The 20,047-nt window shown below is 47.9% G+C and overlaps 1 protein-coding gene across 12 annotated transcripts in view; it reads right to left on the bottom strand.

Annotated features, from left to right (window-relative positions):
* Window positions 1-255: 255 nt before the first annotated feature.
* HUWE1 (HECT, UBA and WWE domain containing E3 ubiquitin protein ligase 1) overlaps window positions 256-20,047 on the bottom strand; it is a 161,602-nt gene continuing 141,810 nt past the window's right edge. For 11 of the 12 annotated variants that reach the window (XM_058535926.1, XM_058535935.1, XM_058535931.1 and 8 more), the window contains 24 exons: window positions 19,319-19,606; window positions 18,088-18,343; window positions 17,710-17,840; window positions 16,966-17,180; window positions 16,602-16,890; window positions 16,362-16,464; window positions 14,977-15,523; window positions 13,672-14,275; window positions 12,780-12,901; window positions 12,511-12,667; window positions 10,888-11,020; window positions 10,470-10,672; window positions 9,741-9,868; window positions 8,344-8,440; window positions 7,307-7,462; window positions 6,631-6,876; window positions 6,236-6,353; window positions 5,442-5,582; window positions 3,940-4,227; window positions 3,736-3,841; window positions 2,447-2,564; window positions 1,958-2,139; window positions 1,486-1,676; window positions 256-896 (listed from right to left, as the gene is read on the bottom strand). In XM_058535926.1, coding sequence (XP_058391909.1) covers window positions 794-896; window positions 1,486-1,676; window positions 1,958-2,139; window positions 2,447-2,564; window positions 3,736-3,841; window positions 3,940-4,227; window positions 5,442-5,582; window positions 6,236-6,353; window positions 6,631-6,876; window positions 7,307-7,462; window positions 8,344-8,440; window positions 9,741-9,868; window positions 10,470-10,672; window positions 10,888-11,020; window positions 12,511-12,667; window positions 12,780-12,901; window positions 13,672-14,275; window positions 14,977-15,523; window positions 16,362-16,464; window positions 16,602-16,890; window positions 16,966-17,180; window positions 17,710-17,840; window positions 18,088-18,343; window positions 19,319-19,606 — 4,922 coding nt within the window. In that variant the 3' untranslated portion in view covers window positions 256-793. The remainder of the gene's footprint in view (window positions 897-1,485; window positions 1,677-1,957; window positions 2,140-2,446; window positions 2,565-3,735; window positions 3,842-3,939; window positions 4,228-5,441; window positions 5,583-6,235; window positions 6,354-6,630; window positions 6,877-7,306; window positions 7,463-8,343; window positions 8,441-9,740; window positions 9,869-10,469; window positions 10,673-10,887; window positions 11,021-12,510; window positions 12,668-12,779; window positions 12,902-13,671; window positions 14,276-14,976; window positions 15,524-16,361; window positions 16,465-16,601; window positions 16,891-16,965; window positions 17,181-17,709; window positions 17,841-18,087; window positions 18,344-19,318; window positions 19,607-20,047) is intronic. The other variant, XM_058535934.1, reaches the window with a different exon arrangement.

Raw genomic sequence — 20,047 nt, 5'->3', positions numbered from 1 at the left:
GCAGCAGAGCGCACGCACTTAACCACTAAGCCACAGGGCCGGCCCCGCAGATCCCACTCTAAGAAAAAAATTCCCCCCAATTCCTGGTGGCTGCTGATCTCTCCTGACCAACTTTGAAGGAGGATGATGCACTAGTGGTGGTGGCAGAGATGGTTTTCTGGAGAGTCCATTTGGATCTTTTCTCCAGACAGCTAGCATGTGCTCAAGAGTCGTTTATTTTCTTTTTAAGTTTGAAAAAAACTCCATTGTGAAAAGTGAGTTATGAAGAGTGCTCTTTATTTGAAACCTCCACAACACAGACGCCAATCTTGTCTCGCATTGAATCATTAGCTGTGCACATCAACACATTCCAAGCACAAATTAAGAAATGCAAACAGAACAAAAAAATATATATATATATAATTTTTTCCCCTATCCAAAGGTTTCAAGTCTCAATGCAGCAAATCCTTCTGAACACAGAATCTGAGGAGCACACTGTTCAAACAGTTGGGACAAATAGGTCCCTGCAAAGGCTACTTACTGCCTTTTAAACACATGGGGCGGGGATCATGGACGGCATGGAATGGGGAGAGGAGGTGAGGAAGAGAGAAAGGGGGGGAGAGAGAATGAGCAGGAGAGGGGGAACAGGTATGCACTGGGGAAGATGGGGCAGCTGGGACACAGACATGGTGAGTTGGTGGATTTCATTTATTGGTTTTTGACATTTTCTTTCTAGTTCTTTTTTGTTTTCCATTTCCTCCCTTCCCGGGTCCAACAATGGTAGAAAAACTCCACAGTGGTGGGCGGGGCCTTATTAGGCCAGCCCAAAGCCTTCAGAGCACTCCTGGATGGCCAACAGTAGCATGTGGCGGAGCTTCTCAAAGCTCTCATAGGCAGGCAGGTCCAGTTGATTAAAACTAGAGAAAGAAGAAAGATCAGTTTGTAACAAAAGATGATAACCAAATCCCTGTGTTCCCATGGTGCCCACTTGACCTCTCCTTCCTGAGGGAACCTACTCCTTGCTTCCTGCAGACTCCCAATCTTGTCCTAGCTTGGTCTGCTCTCCTGTAATCTGTCCCCAATTACTGGCCACCAGGCACCTAAAACATAAAATCTGACCCTGTCACTCCTCCTTAAACACCAAGGACTTGCCTAGGGGCTAACTCGCAAGCTCCAAGGAGGCATTCAGGGTGATCTGACATCTGCCGAATTCTTTAGCCTTCTGCTCCTTGCAACTCCTTGCTCCAGCCAGACTGAGCCCTGGAATATACCATGCTGTCATGTGGTGGTGTTCACCTACAATGCCGCCCCAGCCTCACTGTGAGTCTGGGCCAGCTTCACATCTCAAACATCACCTTCTCCACAAAACCACCAAATTGTGAGCTACCCCAGGTCCAGGGTAGCTGGGGCCAGATTTGGGTTCCTGACCTTGGCTAAGGGCCTAGAAGCGGCAAATATGCAAACTCAATCTGAATGCTGAAAAGGAAAACAAACCCTTCCTCTTACCATGTGTGAGCTGAAGGCAGGCGATCTGTGGACCTGTCATCTCGATGGATCTGAAACTTCTGAATGCCATTCATGCCTTCAAGGGCAGCAAAGCCTTGCAGGGGCACCTTGGAAGTACCCGTAACAAACTGAAGGAACTTGGCACGGTCAGCTTGGTCAAAAGAACGCAATGCTCTCCAGAACCATTGGATCTGCAGAAAGGGACACAAGAAGCCAGAGTTAGGTAGAGAGCTCCTGGAAGGAAGGGGGATGGGGTGTGGCATCTTAGACAAGTCTCTTCTTTGAGACGAGCTTCAGTTCCTCCATTCATAAGATGAGCAAGAACATCACCTGAAAATATGCTCCAGAAGAAGAGTTAGGTATAGGTAGGCTGTCATCCACAAACCCCTTCCCCTAAGAGTACTGGTTTATTTGGTGTCATACAAACTAGCACTGCTTAGGGATATGGGGAGGGATGCCAGCAGCAGCTCACCTGAATAGAGTTGGACTGGTACTTGTGGTATTCAGTGTTAGATTTCAAATCATCAATGTCGATTGTGGGCAGTCCTGATATGAGCAGCTCTAACTCTTGCTCAGTGAAGATGGAAATGAGGCGCTTTGGAATGATCTCATAGAAGCCTTCTAAGAAAGCTGCCAGCTGTTTGCGGATGGCTCCTGGGAAGAGAACCAACAAGCCATGTGGCATCTGAACTTGCACAACTGTTAGAGATCAGAGATCCCCAGTCTGGCTCCTGCCGCTACTAGGATGCTGACTGGTCTGCCTGCCTCACCTACTACTGTTTCTAGGCCCCTGTGTGATGGTGGATGAAGGGAAGTATTATTGGTCAGGTTTTTGGACTCCTTTTGTGCAAGGCATTTGTGGCTGGCAAAGGGGAAGAGAAGAAATAATGTCTGTGAAACATGTGAGGCTTGATCTCTTCCCATATTGAGCAACAAGAGGTCTAAGGGACATTTCCCCTACCTGTCATTCTCATCTGGCACACCAGGTGTACATACTCCTTCTTATTCTCCTCTGTTACCAAGATGTTGGCCCCATTGGGTTTGAGGTCACGAACTTCACAGACTCCAAACTCTTGGACCTAGAATACCCAAAACACCAGTCATGCGTATCAGGTTTGGTCTAAGATGGGACTTACGTAGATACCTGAGAACACACCCTAAACTCTTTGCCATGTCCTGAGCAGAGAGACAAAGAAAAGTCATAAAGAAACAGTGACTTTTCTCATGAGCTCATAACTTCCTAATAGGGAAAGGCCAAAGGTTTGGCCCTAAAACACATAAAGGCTGAAAGTAAGCAAAGTGTCAATGGTAAAAGGGAAAAGGGCATGGCTAACATATGTAATGTAACACAACATAATCTTCATGGAAAACAATTTGGGGGAAGAGTAAAAAAATTTTGTTTTGGGGCCGGTCCCGTGGCTTAGCAGTTAAGTGTGCACACTCCGCTACTGGCAGCCTGGGTTCGGATCCTGGGCACGCACAGACGCACCACTTCTCCGGCCATGTTGAGGCCACGTCCCACATACAGCAACTAGAAGGATGTGCAACTATGACATACAACTATCTACTGGGACTTTGGGGAAAAAAAAAAAGAGGAGGAGGATTGGCAATAAATGTTAGCTCAGAGTCAGTCTTCCTCAGCAAAAAGAGGAAGATTAGCATGGATGTTAGCTCAGGGCTGATCTTCCTCACACACACACACAAAAAAAATTTTTGTTTTTCATTTATCTCTATTTGTACAATTTCTCTACACTGAACTACCTTTGGGAATGAAGAATAATATATGGAACACTTTTTAAATAAATGTTTTCCTAGGGAAAATAGGAAAACAGCCTGGATTGTTTTAAAAATTTTGGTTTTTCTATTTGTAATGTCTCATACAAATACCCACTGCTCTCTGCTGGATCAGGAAGGAGGCATGGGACTTTAAGAAATAGAGATGTGGGGCCGGCCCTGTGGCCTAGTGGTTAAGTTCAGCGTGTTCTGCTTCAGAGGCCCAGGTTAGGTTCCCGGGTGTGGACCTACACCACCCCTTGGCAGCCATGCTGTGGCGGTGAGTCATGTACAAAACAGAGGAAGACTGGCATAGATATTAGCTCAGGGTGAATCTTCCTCAGCAAAAGAAGAAAAAAACAGTCGAGATGCTTCCTTAGAACCAGGACAGGTTATCCAACGCCAGTTCAAGGGTGATCCTGGAATGGGTTTCCTAGACTAGCTGGCATAAGCTGCGGTCAGGATTTCTTGACCTACCTCAGTGCTGAAGGTGAGGTCATAGCCTAGCGTGGAGACATCATTTTCCAGCAAATAAACTAGGCCCTGGTAGAAGTGGTAATCTTCACTCTCCATATCCGTATATCTAGAAAAACAATTAGGGTCATGGACTGGGGTGGAACACAAGAAAAGGATCTGATTCCCAGGACTGAAGACAGTCCCAGGACTGTGTCACATCCTCACCTGACAGACTTGCCCAAGATGTGTTTGTAGAATGACCGAGTAAAGTAGCACTCCAAGAGGCGGTTGTCATATACAGCTTTGGCCACAATGCGTCCCACAAACTTGAAGTAGCTGAGGTGGTTGGGGTTGCAGTGGGAAGATGGATTGATGGTGTAGGTGACCCGATCACCGGGTGAGGTACGGAACAAGGCATACATAGGGTTAAACATCTCCCGAGAGATGATCATATACCACTCCCGCAGGAGCCCTCCAGCATCCTGCCCTTCTTCTCCTTCAAACACTATATACCTGTATAAGAGAGCAGAAAGAGAAATGTACAGAAAGCCCAGGACAAATCCACTCATTTACGCAGCATGACCCGAGTGAGTGAGTGAAGCAGTGGCTGCAGAGCACAGGGACAGAGGACAGAGGTGAATGTACAGTGTCAGGAGAGCCCAGAGGAGGGGCAGGGATCTTGAACAAAAAAGGGCACCATTGATAGAAGAGAGATCCTGCTGTATCAGTAAAGACTCATTGATATTCCAGAAAACACCAACAGGAAAGGTATAGAGGCCTTAAATGAGGCCTCACTTAGGGAAAGCAGGGAGAGGAGTCGTCAAGTGGTGTCAGAGAGAGCGAGCCCCGAGTCCGATGTCTATAAGGATTTGGAGGTGGAGGAGCAGGGCCCAGTCTGTCTCAGAAGCCTCTGACTTCCTATGTGGTTACATGGATGGTGAGCCCACGCCACGAGGGAGGGAATGAATCAAGTTCCTGCGGTCAGGAGCATCAAACTACTCCAATAGGTCTATTGTCTCATCAGCTCCCACAACACTTGATACTGCAAATTGCTGATCTCCTCTAAGTGGTTTCAGAATCACGAGTGAGTGATTACCAATTTGGTGGGGGGCCACTCATCCAAGTGTGGTCCCCCCCAACCCAGGTACCACATGCAGCAGGCTTCTCGTTCCTAGTGTAAGAATGGAGAAAGCTCTCTCCGCAAAGCTCAGATCAGGTGTATCTTTGTAAACGCTAAAGACTCTTTTGTCTGTCTGGGAATTGTTGGGTAGCTCAGCTCAAAGGCCACCCAGCAAGCAGAAGACCAGTCTCACGAGACCAGGCCAAAAATATGGGGGACAGCTCAATGAGATTATCTAAGCCAGATTCCTATTGGGAATTCCTACTGGGGAGGGCAGCACCTCCCTGAATTCCCTTGCACATCTGGGGCCTGAGTAAGCCTTCACTATCACATAGAAAGGGCCCCCACTCTCCCATCCTGCCTGTTCTCTGCTCTGGGCTTTTTTTAAAATAATTTTATTTATTTATTTTTTCCCCCAAAGCCCCAGTAGATAGTTGTATGTCATAGCTGCACATCCTTCTAAGTTGCTGTATGTGGGACGCGGCCTCAGCATGGCCGGAGAAGCGGTGCATTGGTGCACGCCCGGGATCCGAACCCGGGCCGCCAGCAGCGGAGCGCGTGCACTTAACCGCTAAGCCACGGGGCCGGCCCTGCTCTGGGCTCTTACAATCGATTCTTCATTTCTTCAGGGGATTTCCGGTGTAGCTCACGATAGGAGTCTTCAAACACATGGTCACGACGGACATGCACAGCCATGTCTTCTTTCCGGAGCCCCTCGTCCAAACGCTCCAGCTCTTGCCGAAAATATCTTGGGAGGTAGGAAAGGAAGGAGAATAAGATTGGGTTGGCAAAGTAACCTTCTGTTTGCCTGATTAGGATGAAGATGCACAAGGATGCTCCATCCCCCACAAACACTTTGATCCCTGCTCCCTACCTGTTCCCCTAGGGAAATGCCTAATAGTTGGGAGAGGTAGGTTACTAACTACCAACTCTAAATTTTTCCCATCTCCACCAAATAAGGGCCCACAGAGATTGCAGCATGGAATTTCTGCAAAAAGCAGGTAAGCACGTGTAGGCGTACACAAAGGAAGAGAAGGGTAGGGTAGGGATGACAGGAGTTTTGTGGAGGTCCCTGCTGTAAATGTACTATGGCTACCTGCACCCCCTGTACCTCTCCAAAGGATGGACTAGGACTTTAGAAATCATGTGGTAGACAAAGGCTCGCATTTCTCTGATGAAGAATGGAGACTGGGATGGAGAAGGCCAGGGAGTATTTAGGTGTAATGACTGTCAGTGGCACAGATGAGTCTCTTCCCTTCTGCCCAGCACCATTCCAAGGACTACCACCAAGGGAAAATTCTTTCCCTGAAAACACTGCCCCAGGAGGAACTTTGGCTCCCTTCTGGGAGGGGAGATACCATTTGGAGAGTTCCTAAACCCCCCAACATCCAGGGCTCATACTTGCGCTTGACATCAAAGTCGAGGACACGAATGTAGTCTACCAGGACAGCAAAAGGCCCATCAGCGAGGTGGGTGGTGGACTGCCGTAGGATCTGATTCAACACAGTGCGGTGAGTCTCTGTGGGGAGCAAGGACAGCAGGAATCAGCACATCATGGGTCTCAGAAGACTGGATGACAGCCAATCAGCCAGCAACTCTTTTTCCTCATTTCAGGAAAAAAAGAGTGCGACAGATAAGGGCTTCCAGACCTGAGCCCTACACCTCACTAGTCTTACTTTCTCTCAGGCTCCCGCCCCCCGAATCAGCCAAGGATAAAATGTATGAAATGACCCTGTAAAAAAAAAAAAAAAAAAAAAGAAGCCTTCTACATTCAGGGACTTAAGAGTTCCCTATACCTGCAAAGCGAAGGAACTTCTGTGTGTCAGGGGGCAGGCTTGAGGAGATGTGCATAGACGAAGGCTCCCGGGAGAAGAATGGATCAAGGGAGGAAGGAGTGGCTGGGGTTAAGGGAGCAGGGGAGAGTGGAGGAGGCTCGTCCTTGATGTGCGCCAGCTGGCTTTCACGGGTGTCTCGGACAGGAGGCTTGCTCTCCCGCTCTGTGGCATGGACCAGAAAAAAGGCCTCGACAGCAGGCTGTAACACTGGGGGTAGGAATAAGGAAGCGATGTTTTACTTCACAAATTTCAACATACAAACCTCTTCACCTTCATAACCAAATTACAAAAGTATACAGAAGAAGAAATAATAAAAACTTGCAGGAGAAATATAATGGTAGCATAGAAAAATGAAGCCACAGAGGAAGTCACAGCTTCCTTAAGTCCAAGAAAAATAGGATAGTTAACCAGTTATAAAGATTCCCCCGGTCTATAAAAAGTAAGATACCAGCTACTAAAAGAGAAGGTAAATCTTTTTTTCTGACACTGAAGCAGAGAAAAAAAACCTCTCCTTTGAATTCTCATTAAAGAGACACTGACGGAGGGGGGTGACCTGGAAGGAAGAAAATTAAGCTGGCAGAAAGGGCCCCAGAAAAGATCAGTGGGTTGGGACCTGAGCCCTCGGGCCACAACTCACCTAGCACCGCATGCTGGTCATGGGATTCCTCCAGTTCCTTTAGACACTCTCCCAGCATGTCCCACAGCTCATCCAAGCTCAGCTGCTCACTGAGCAGGGGTAACTCAGGTGGCCTCTCCTCCTTCTCTTTCTCCCCCTGTGGGGTTCCATCTGAGCCTACAAGGCACATAGAGAAGAGAGTCAGAAAGCCTTTGAGGTTTTTTCCTTCATTTAGATTTCTCCCAGATCAAATGCACAAGCCATTAGACAGATCAAGGAGACTGGCCCACTAGCCACTGAGGAATATTGAGCTACGCCTGAGAGCAAACTCTAGTCCTATAGTGGATGGCATTTAAATTTAAATTAATACAAAATTTGGTTCCTCACACTAGCCACATTTCAAGTGCTCAATAGCCACATACGGCTAGTGGTTATTGCAGGCCAATTCTACCAGACAGCACTACTCACTGGTCTACTCACTGCCTCATTAGCTCCCAGAGACCCTGTGGATTATTAAATGCTTTAATGTATTTCAAAAAGGGACATCCTACGACAACACTATCCCCTAGGAATGTGTTAAAACAGTGCCAAAAAGTATTCTACGTGCAATTAACTTTGAGAAATGTTGCTAATAACACCATCTACTGTGTGTCAGGTACTGCTCTAAGTGCTATATACATGTGTTAACCTGTTCAATCCTAACTATGAACATCTCTATTTTAAACGAGGAAACTGAAGCAAAGAGGTTTGCCTTAGGTCCCAGAGCGAATAAACGGGGGAGCTAAGACTCAAACACATGCTGTCTCCATGTGTAATATCATATCAGTTTCTTTACTACAGGGATTGCAATGTGTGCTATAAATCTCCAACGAGGGTGAGGTGGTGATGGTTAGTGATCTTGGTTGGTAAATGCCTATGAACATTTACAGAAACCAGCGTTCACTAGAACAAATCGGAAAACACTGAGCTTATGTATGTTGAGAGCAGAGGATCCAGCAGACATTCCATGAAGACTGGCTCTCCCTTTTGCTGGGCTGGAAATGGGAAGTAGTACTGACCAATGGACTGAGTATCCTGAGCACTGGGAGATGGCTGGTCCACATCCATGGGTGACTCCTCCCTTCGGGCAGATGCCTCTGACTGGCTTGACTCCGACTGGATAAAAGGGAGACAAAGTCACATAAAGGGTGCAACTCTGTTTTCCTCAAGGACAGGCTAGAGGCTGGCTCTACTACTTCTCACACATCATAAGCTTGGAAAGAAGCTTCCCATATCTGATCAGGAAGCTCTGTAACTCCCCAGGACAGAAGAATGGCCTTCCCATCTCCTTTGCTGTCCTCCACCCTTAGCTAGCAAGCTTTTCCAAAGAGGTTCCTGAATGCCTGCATTGCCTCCACTCTACTCCAGACCTATGTTCAGTCAGACACGAGCCTCCTGGATACAGACTTCAAGAATTCTTCTGGGTACAGTTTACATATATATACATATACATATACAACTTAGGATGGGCAGAAGGTAGGTTTGCTCTTCGTTTCTGTTTGTTCACAAAAGGGGAAATAATAGGGGAATGAGCGCAATCTTTGATGGGTGGGATTATTTAAAAAGCCAACATCAGTCCTATCAGGCATGGGAAAGAGACTGGGCAGAAAAAATACTGCGGAATAACAGCTACTATTTTCCCTTTGTACCCTGCTGGAGTTGTGGCCCTCAAATTCTAGGCTGTTCCCAGCATGCTCAATGAAATCATACTGTATAATAGTTAATTATATACAGAGAAAAACCAGGCCTCAAGATACCTTTATTTCCTAAATCTTGGGAAGGTGACTTGCATGTTGCAAGGACAGGAAAACAATGAGAGAGTGCCACAGCATACATACGTGATGCCAGGCTTTTCCCGCAGCCAATCTGTGCTGGGATCCCAACAATGAGCTGGCTACCTAGGAACCTGAAAGTTTCCTCCTAAAAGTGTCTGAGTGCCTAGGTGCCAAGCCAGTACGGAAAATAGAGGCAGAGGCCAGGGTGGAGGGACCAGCCATAGCCAGAAGAGGCTGTATGGGATGTGTACCAAGCTTGAGGGACTTTCAAGGGCAGGATTCCTGAGATGTCTCTGATGTACCTCCATTGTTCCATGAAACTGAAAAATCTTCACCCCACATCCCCTCAGAACTCAGACACTTAGCATTATGCAGTTTGCAAAAGCGCCACTGTTCACTGGATAGCTGGGAGGGGGGTATGATGGCCAAGCTTTAAATCAAATCAAACCAAACCAAACCAACAAACCAATGAACAAACAGTAAAGAAAACACCAACAAAAAGTAACCCCCTTGTCCAGAAGCATTCATATAGCAAACTTGATGCAAAAGCATACAAGGTAAGGGCAGTGAAACCCCACTGATGATGTGGTTGGGGAGAGGGGAGAGACAAATGAATGAGGGGCCACAGGCATCATGCTAACCGTTGCTGCTTGTTGCTGTCTCCGCGCCCTTTGACCCTCACGTACCATTTGTATAATGGCATCAGCCTCAGCCTCCAGCTGCCGAACAGCTGCCTGGATGCTGCTAGCTGAGCCTAAACCGGAGGAACCTGGGAGAAAAAAAAAAGAAGGCAAGATATAAAATGTAGGAAGAGAAAATGCCCAACCTTCTCTCTCCTGTCTTGTGGGCTGCCACAGGGCATCTTGCTGAGGTCTTTGAGCTTTAGCTCAGGCAGCTTCAGAGTGCTCATCATCAGGCACTGAGAGCTACTGTTACAGATAAGGGCAGGGGACATAGTGCTAGGCAGACGGATGGTGGCAGGTGAGAGGGTTCTGTGGGACAGGAGGAAAGAGGGAGGATTTGGCAGGCCACGGCTGAGGCAACATGGCTTCAATGTTTTAGTCAGGAGTGATCAAGAAAGTAGAAAGGAGGCACACTCAGTGAGTTAAATCTTGTTCAGCAAAAGATCCACCCCCAATTTCCTTGCCAGTTTCCCATTCCCCATTAATTCCCACTTGTTCTAATGAATTTCCCATGCAGACAGCTCAAGTGAGATACAGAATATAGCCATCAACATTTTAAGAAAAGATCATCGCTTCCTCTTGGAAAGGTCAAACAGGAAGGAGACATGACATTAAGTTCTGCCCTCCAGGGACTCTGGGTTCTCCACCACCAACCCTGCCCCTCAACTGGACACTCCAGTTCCATACCTAGCCTGCCTGTCTGCTTGGCTTTCTTGTTAGCTCGGCGTGTGTCGTCCCGGAGCTGGATGATGACCTGCAGTACCCTCAAGAAGAACTTCTGGGTAGATGTCTTGGATGTCAACATAGACATAGAAGGCAGTTGAAGCTCCCGGCCACCCAGAGGCCGCTTCTGAGATGCCACAATTACCACATTCTCAGCCATGTCAAACCTGGATAGTGTAGAGGTGGCTTGCGTATATTGACAGCATCAGAGTATAAACACCCAGAGCAAGCAGGGCTTTCTGGTGTCAACCAGAGGGATAAGGGATCACAGAAGGAAATCTCACAAGTTGGAAAAAAGGCAATAATCAGGAAACCATCAAGAGACACCTTTCAGAACGTCCCAGATTCCAGCCCCACAGCCAAATGGGTGGCTACTACCCACCTGCTCTGCATTTTGCCTTTCAGCTTGGTGGTCTGTGGCTGCTCCTCAGGCAGGCCATCAGGAGAGAGGGTCTCACACTGGGCTCGCCGCTGCTGTTCTAGGTTGTATTCTCGTAGCTCAGCCAGAAGGGTACCTGCGCAGGCAGAAGAGCCAACAAGTGCTGAGTGACTTCCCTAGTGAAGCAGCTGAAAGCCAAATCTTTCCAAGAAACCTGCCCAGGACATCCTCTTTGCTCAGCTGCAGAGAAGCTGGAGTGAACAGGAATTTTGCTCTATTCATCTTATTATGTGTGCTCACGGATCAGCCACCCAGGGATCACTGATTTACTCGGCCTCAAGAATCTGTTGAATTTCCATGAAATGTAGCTCAATGTAGAGGGGAAAAAGTATGTCTTGGAGGCTTGAACTTCTGAGGTTTTTGTGGTAATCTCAGGCAAACTGCTTAACCTCTCTGCCAGTTTGTTTACCCATCTTAATAATGAGACTAATACTGCTGAACCTCACAAGGCTTCTTTGAGAATTAGGAGTTAACTGTGTAGTAGAGTGCCTAGGACACTGCCTGGCCCATGGGTGTTGAATAAATAGTAGCAGGGGCTGGCCCTATGGCGTAGCAGTTAAGTGCGCATGCTCAGCTGCTGGCAGCCTGGGTTGGGATCCCGGGCACGCACCGATGCACCGCTTGTCAGGCCATGCTGTGGCGGTGTCCCATATAAAGTGGAGGAAGACAGGCACAGATGTTAGCCCAGGGCCAGTCTTTCTCAGTAAAAAAAGAAGAGGATTGGCATGGATGTTAGCTCAGGGCTGATCTTCCTCACACAAAAATAAACAAACAAACGGTAGCAGTCAAGAAAGGTCACAGGCCTCTTCTGGAAGAACCTTATAATGCGGATGCACCAAAGAATACCCTAGGCCACACAGTCCAATCAATTCTTATATTCCCTCAGTTCCAGGGACATTTGTGAGAAGGAGATAATCAAGCAGGTAGCTGAGATCTAGGGAGACCCATGATTGGGACGAGGGTGGGAGAGAGCAGAGACACTCTAATGCTGAAAGAAAATTTGGCTCTACTCCCTTGATTCAATCACTTTATCACCCTGAGTTTTAGTTTTCTTCTTGGTAAAACAGGAAAGAAGAAGACTAAAACTAGACGACTTGCCAGTGTTCTTAGAATTTCTGTACTCTCAAAGCTGCACAAAGGCAGAGGGTATTACTCTGATTCTCAATTCCTGAGCCTGAACATAGTGTAGGTGCATCTCTGAGGTGGCAAAACTGTCTCAGTAGGCTCATCATAGGGCTCTTATGAATGCCCAGAATGGAGAAGCAAGAGGGCACTGCTGGTCCTACACATGCTCATTTTCCTTCACTAAGCACCAATTACCTGCCGTATGCCAGGCATTGGGAAGGCAGAGAGAAGCCCAGCCTTGCTCTCGAAGAACAACTGAGCAGACTAAGACAGAGGACAACCCAGTATTATCAGTGCTGTGACAGAAGAGAGCATGGGGGCTGTGCTATAGAAGCATAGAAGAGTTTGATTCAACCTGGGAGTTCAGGGAAGGCTTCCAGGAAGAGTTGACACCTAAGTGGAAGGTTTCAGAAAGACAGAATGCTTTACACCTATCATTACCTATCTGTTTACAAAGGGTATAACCCAAATGGCGGGCTCCATTCAGTAGCAGCTTGAGAACAGTGTCCCGGGTCCCAGGGTCGCCCCGAGAGAGCTGCAGTAACACATTGGCTGCATCCTCTAGGCCTTCTTCAGAACAAGAATGGGATGTCAACACCTGGGAAAAAGAAGGGAGAAGGGGTAAGCCTAAACTTAAGAACGAAAATATTATCTATCCCCGTCTACGTTGCCTCCCCCAACCTTGGGAGGTCAGAAGAGCTTGGACTCACTTCCACAGAGAGCTGTAGCTGGTTTTCAGTGAGGCCAGAGGACACCATCTTAAAGTCTGCACTACTGCTGCCCCCATCACCCATCTTCGCTGGAGATTTGCTGGCCTTAGTAGTAGTAGAAGCTTTGAAGAAACAGATGGAACACTGTAAGCCTCTGCAACTCACATGCCAGAGACTTAAGTGGCAGAACCAAGGAATCGCTCAACTGTCCAGAGCTTCAAAATGGGAAAGTAGTGAAAATGAAGATCCACCCACCAAAGCCAAATCCAAATGACTTGGGATGCCAAGGATTCTTATGACTGTACCTTCTAAAGTGACAAAGAATCCCAGAAATTTCTCTCAACTGTTCCCCTACCATCAGAGCCCCTCTGAAAGCCCCCTCTTCAAAACCTACATCTTCAAATTATTCTTACTAGTCTGCTGCAGGGCTCATTCCCTTTACTTTTTGGGATGGTATGGCTCCTTTGTTCTACCCTGATTCACATTGTATCCTTCCTGCTCTTCAACTCTTTCCTCTGAGAACTGGCTTCCTCAACCAGGCTTGAAATTCTTTAACAATAGGGACTTTCTCTCTCCTCCTTTTGGTGCTTAGCTTAGGGGAAGTCACATTCAGTGAATGCCTGCTGTTCTTCACAGGAGTGTCTGTGTGTGTGTGTGTGTGTGTGTGTGTGTGTGTGTGTGTTTGTGTGAGAAAGAGAGAAGGAGAGAGAGAAAGGAAGGGAGGGGAACACGGAGAGAACTGGGACTGATGAGGGTGAGAATGAACACATTTGGCTCTCACAAACACAAACCAAGCCGATCGCTATAATTTAGGGAGGAATACCTGGATGGGGGAGTGGGGGGTGAGGTGGGTGTATACACCCCACAGCTCCCAGCCTACATCCACACTTACTTGAAACAGTAGTGGTAGCAGTCGTGGGGGTAGTCACTGTGGTCGAAGTGGCTACGGCAATGGTGGATACAGCCGTGGCAGCAACCAGGGCTGGAGCAGAAGTGACAGGGGTGGTTGCAGCAGGGGGAGTGGGTGTGCTGGAGGCGGCAGTGGTAGTGGTGGTAGATGTGGTTGAGGTGGCAACAGTGGTGGAGGAAGCACTGCTGCCAGAATTAGCCTGTGTTTCCGACACTTTGTTTTCTGGGAGAGCAATTGAGATGAGAGAAAGGAGTCTGAGGAGTTTCTCAGTTAAGAGAGAGCTCCGGCGGATGACTGGGTGTGACAACATGTTCATGAGCTGCCCCAGTGGAGAGGCCTCAAGGCTGTATGGAGAGGTTTCCCCCTCACCACTAGCGCTCACTGGCACTGACTTCACAGAGTTCTTGCCTTTCCGGCTGACATTCATGTTGTCCAGTTTTACCAATAAGTCCCAGAAGTCTGTGCAAATGCCACTGCTGGTGGACTGTGAAGAACATGGGCTGCAGGTCTGCTTACTGCCCCTCTCCCGATCGCTCTCACAGTTTGTTTCTTTGGTCCGCTGCTGTGTGAAGTGGCTGGGAAACACCTGCGGGGAAAAGGAAAGGCTTGGTCTAGAGGGTCTACATAGAAAATACATCTTCCTGACAAGGAAAGATGACGGGTTCCTAGACTCTCCACTCCTTTCGACAACTTTGGTAACATGGGAGACGTCACATATGAGTTTTATCCAACTGACGGTGAAACAGCGTAGAGAAAAAAACAAGGGCTTTGTAGGGAAACAGACAATTAGCAAACTTTTCTGAGCATCAGTCTCTATACTTATAAAATGGGGAGGACATCTACACTGCCTTGCAATTGTTGAGATTAAAATAGATAATGTATTTTACATAGTGCCTGTCATAAGGCAGGCCCTCAACAAATGGCAGCAATGCTTATTAAAAAGAAGGCTGAATTAAGTTCTAGGTCTAGCCAGCTCCATCACTTACTAGGCACATGACAAGGCTACTAAAAATTTCTGTATCCCAGATTCTTCATCTGTAAAATGGCAATCATACAGACTGCTGAGGGTTGTTTTGATGACTGAATGAGATAATGCTTAAAAATTGTAAAGAGTGAAGATAAAAAACCCACAAAGTTATTTACTAGACAATTTCCCAGAAATAATACAGGCCTCAGCACTAACAGCGAAGAAAGACCTGCTATCTCCTTCAGAGTTCACATTTCACCTAGGCTGTGCCTGCCACCCCTCTTCCATCCCCAGGAGTTGGGTTCCTTCAAGCTCCTCACCTTGGCCAACTGAATGAGTGTGTCTAGAACATGCCTGCAGACAACTGGAGCAGCCTGGGGGTGGATGTGGACAGTGGAGCCACTGCTTGCATGTTTCTCGGTATGTTTGCGCCCCCCTGAACGCTGGATCTGGAATATATTAGTCCTGCAGCCTAGGGCTGCATCCATGGATACTGAGAGCCAGGAAAGTTGGTTGGAGCTCTTAGACTCCATCTTGTGTAGCAGGTCCAGGGGCCGGTTCTCATGGCTGCTTGACCCACAGCTCTTGCTTGACTTTTTGCCCTTTTCCTCACTTGAGGAGAGTTTGGGTGTTTCAATGCACAGCTCACTCTCACTGCTGCGCTGCAAGATGGACAACAGGCTGCGGATGACCCAGTGGCGAGTCTGGGCGTGGTAACAGAGATTTCTCAGTACTCGGTGTAGACGGCTAGTATTGAGTTTTGGTTCATCCACGAAAAGTAGGACCAGGAGACAAGACAGGGCTTCATGGTCCAGGAGGAGCCGTCCTCGGAGGCGGAGGAGAGTGTCCACGTTACTGCCAGAAGGCCTGGAACAGAGCATGGTTTCTGGGTAACACTTTTAACTAGAGCTCTGGGATCAGGTGTAGGCCTAGGGGAAGAGGATGAGCCGGATACCTCTAGGGAGGCTCCAGAAAGGAGGGTGCCAGTCCAAGGGCTCTTAATAGTAACAAGAGCTGCCCTCTTGAGTGCCTACTATGTACCAGGCACTCTACAATGTCTACAACAGCTTCCTCACAGGGCTGCTGTAAAGACAAGAAAATCACTTATTTTTGAGATGATAAACAAGACACTCAAATAGGTTAAATGACTTGCCCTACATCACACAATGACTGAGAAGAGAGCAGAGACTCCGGCCCAGGTCTGTATCACCAATTAGTAAAATCAGACTGCACCTCAAGTCTTAGGAGACAATGCTTATTTCTGCTTTCTCTACACTACCAGGGGGTTGCATGCTATATAGGGACTGATCATTCCCTTCACATTTTGGCATTTTGGGTCCACTCTGCTTCAGCCTGTTTAATAATGAACTCCTCTCTACTTCTGCAGCCTAGACACTACAATCTCAAGGCAAGTGGTTCACTGTTTTCCTATTTGCATGGGAGGCAGGTGGCTTTCCTTGTGGTAGCTTTCCATAGCTAGTGCCTGCTGCCAGCCTGCCTTATTTGTGATTATGGTCTACAGTAGCTATACTAACCCAAAAGTGTGGCTTCCTGAAGTCAGAATCCAAAGATCTGGCTCCCCAACTCATTCAAGGAAACATCCTAGAGAGGTCATCCAGCCTCTCCACCCATAAATTAAGGGAGTGAGACTAGTAGTAGACATAAGGGGTGGGATGGCAAGGTGAAAAAACACAGGAAAAGGTACCTGTTATGGCTGCTGCTACCCCCCATCTGGAAGGTGCCACCTCTCTGCACGGCAAGGCGAGTGTATTGGACCCCACGGTTGCCACTCAGGCGACTGGTGAAAGCTGGAAGGAAAGAAAAAGGAAATTGAAATGGGGGAGGGGGTGGTGATCCTGGTCCAAGCAATACAAAACAGAACAACAGAGCCTCACGTGGCCAAAGCTAGATATTCCAGAGCCCTCCCACTTGCCTCCCTCTGTACCCGGGCTCCGGAGAATGGCAGAGAGTGCCGAGGTGCTGCTGTGCCCAAAGAGCCGCTCGTGCATGAGCTGCCGCTGCCGGGCTTCCTGCTCTCGCCTCAGGGCTTGAGCCTCAGCTGCAATGTCAGGTGGCATCACGGCCAACACGCTATCCTCCATGTCTTCCAGGACACTACGACGCAGGTCTGAAGGCAGAGTCTGGATGAAGGTCACAGGGTCCATGGGGGTGTCTGAGCTTGCATTCTGTGCCAGTTCCCGTCGCTGTTGCTCAGCTCTCTGCTGTGCCAGCACCTATGGAGCAAAAGAAGTCAATGGGGGCACATCCACAGCCAGGAGCCTGGCACCACCAGCTCCCCGCTCACATACTTCCTCCTGGATGGCTGGAGGCAGAGCAGCTAGGAACTCAGGGCTCACTTCGGTCACACCAGGATTCCCCACCACTGTAGGAGCTGAGCTATTTGTTGAGGAGGCAGTCCGGGTTGGTGGACGGATGCCCAGCTGGTTCTGCAGGACTTCCCGGCGGATGTCATCAGGCAGAGCAGCCAGAAAAGAGGGATCCACACCTTCAGGGAGACTGATACCTGAGGGAAAATGCAGGATGTGAAGGGACTTACCCCTCTACTGACGCCTAAGATGTACCTGGAGGAAAGAAACTCATAGCTTGTTTGAGGGAAACCAGCTTTATTTGTCCTCACTGCATGCAAAGGACATAGGACACACAGAGAAGGCCCACCCACCTTCCCTAGGCTCAGAACAGCTCTTGTTATGTGCTAGGTTCTGTGAGTACACTGTCACTTAACCTTCATCAAGACCCCACAATGTAATTATCACCAGCCCCCCTCAGTATCAATGAGGATCAGAGAAGTTAATGTCCCCAGGTCCTAAAGGTAGGAGGTGGCAGAAGGGGGATGTGAGCTAAGATCAGTTTGACTCCAAAGCCTGGGCTCATTGCATTATGCAGTGTCAGTACCCCCTTCCTGCTGGTCCTCCCACAGTACATATGCAGCTCTCCATCTGAATGTAACTGTTTGACCAGTAGGCATTTTCATGGCAAAGGCTGCTAGAAACCTAAACAACCCCAGGATGACCTGAGCACACAATGGAGCTCACCCGCAAGGGGATCTTCTTCTTCACTGCTTGTTGAAGGGAGTGGCTCTTCTAGGATTCCCCGGGAATCTGCTCCAGAAATGGCCACAGCGGAATCTCTGGTGGAAGAACTCTCAGAGGATGCAGGGGGAGAGCTGAAGGAAATCATTTTCAGGTTGTTCTCCAGATTGTGTTTTTCCATTTATAAAATACTCCTACAATACCCCTTTCTCATAGAAGCTAGGTTGATTCCCCCAGTGTACCAAGCACGTGCATTAGTTAACAAGTATAAACAAATATAAGTTATACAGTATATTAAGAAGTATAAACATAAACAAGTACATGTTGGCTTGAAACACCTGCCAACATATCCTGCCCTTCTCTTGCTCACACAGTGCTTACCTGTCCTCAGGGGGCTGGGCAGGTTCCCCTGACTCATCACCTCTGCCTTGTACTTCTGTCACAACTGGTGCGGCATCCCCAGGAGTGGAGCTACCTGCTGTGGGTTGCTCAGAACTGCCAGCTGCTGAGGTATCACCCACAGCCTCTTCCAGGGTACAGGAAGCCAGGCTGCTGGTGTCCATGGGAGAGCCTTCCAGCTGACTGCTGACAGCCGTCAGTGCATCAGAATCTTCAGCTCTCTCTGGGGAAAGAGAGGCTAGGAGGAAGTCACATGGAGAGGTTAGATTCTCTGCCTGGAAGATGGGGCCGAATTAAGCAGCAGCCAGATCAGATTTCTCACTTTGCCATCATCACTCTATGCTGGCCTGACGTTCCCCCTTAATCTTATCTGCTTTAAAAGGCTCAGCTCAAACCTTTTCTATCATCTGTTGAACATTTACAGCGTTCCAGGTATGCCTATGAAAAATATTCCCTAGGCATCCCAGGTAAGGGATCCTATCACTTTCAGATTCCCTGTAGGCACCATTTGTACATGCATGTTGTTTCTGTTTATCTAAACAAACAAGGTCCCTGGAAGGAAAAAACTGCTACACCTTAAGGTTTTTCCAGAGCACATCACAGGGAGCATGGTATAGAGCAGGGATGGCAAACAGGTTTCAATTTACCCTGTTGGAACACTGCTGAGAAGAATTTTGAGGCCCCATTTCAAACCAGTGGGAAATAGTGCCATGAGACAAATGGTGTCTGCCAGGATGGGAGAGCTCTATGTGCGGAGTCATGTGCTTGCCATCCCTGGAACTGTTAAAGGAGAACAAGCTTTAGAGTCACACAGATCTGGATTTTAATCTCAGCTCAACCACTTACTGAGTGACCTTAGGCTAATTATTTCACTTCTGAGTTTCAGTTTATTCATGGAGATAACACCATCTACTTTGGAGAGTTGTTTTTAAAGAGATTAAATAATAAGTCTGGCATCATAGCCCAGGAACAGAGTGATTAACTCAAACTGTTGGCATCATCGCTAGTATCATTAGACACTCAGATGTATAATCACTTGAAGACACAGAGAAGAAACCTCAACTTTAGCTAAGAAAGCTAATGTGCAAGCTGAGATCCTACTATGTGAGAACCTGAGCTTCTACCATGTCTCTAAAATAAGAGAGTAAAGAGAAACTACAAAGATGTCCATTCTTCCCTCCTACCCTCCCCAAAACCTTGAAATTCTACTCACTTATAGTAGGAGCTGGGGATAACTCCATCTGAGTCGTTTCTGCTTCTCCACTTGGCCTTGTGGGACCCAATTCCTCTGGTTCTACAGGCATCAATAGCTGGGTAGAGCTCCCCCCTTCTCCAGCTGGAGACTGCAGCTCTTGAGGAATCTCTCCCAAGGCTGGTGGGGGTGGGAGTGTTGGTGGTTGTTGTGAGGGCTGCAGAGTGACAAGGGTCTCCTTGGACTCAGATGTAGTTGCATCAGTTGAAGATGGGGTTGTTGGGTAGCTGTCAGGCATAGGAGTCCCATCTTTCTCGGAAAGAATGACAATGGGGTTGTTAAGGGGCAATGAGCCAAGGACCCAGGGAGCCACTCAATCAGCACATGTGGCTTGACAAGTATTCCACCCAGCCAGTGATGCAGGACTTCCCTGGACCACCAGTTACTCCTAGAAACAGTTTGTGCCTGGTCTGGTATACCCAGGATGGGGGCTAAGACATAGTGCTATCTTAGTCCCAAGAACGGGAGATCTGACTCCTTATAGATCCTAAGAATTAAATCCTTTCTGTGCCCCAGGTGGAAGGAGAAGAGTTCAAGTCACTTTATAATGATATTTGCCTCACCCTAAATATCACCTGTCCCCTTCCATCTCCCTTTTTTCTTCCAGTCTTGATTATCCAAAGAACCTCCACAACTCTGTCTGATGGATGCAACAGTGCCAAGACTAAGTGTGAATATGCCACACATCAG

The sequence above is a fragment of the Diceros bicornis genome, chromosome X (assembly GCF_020826845.1).
Source record: "Diceros bicornis minor isolate mBicDic1 chromosome X, mDicBic1.mat.cur, whole genome shotgun sequence".
Classification (NCBI taxonomy): domain Eukaryota; kingdom Metazoa; phylum Chordata; class Mammalia; order Perissodactyla; family Rhinocerotidae; genus Diceros; species Diceros bicornis.
Note: the sequence above shows the minus strand (reverse complement) of the source record. Positions and strands in the feature narration are given on the sequence as shown.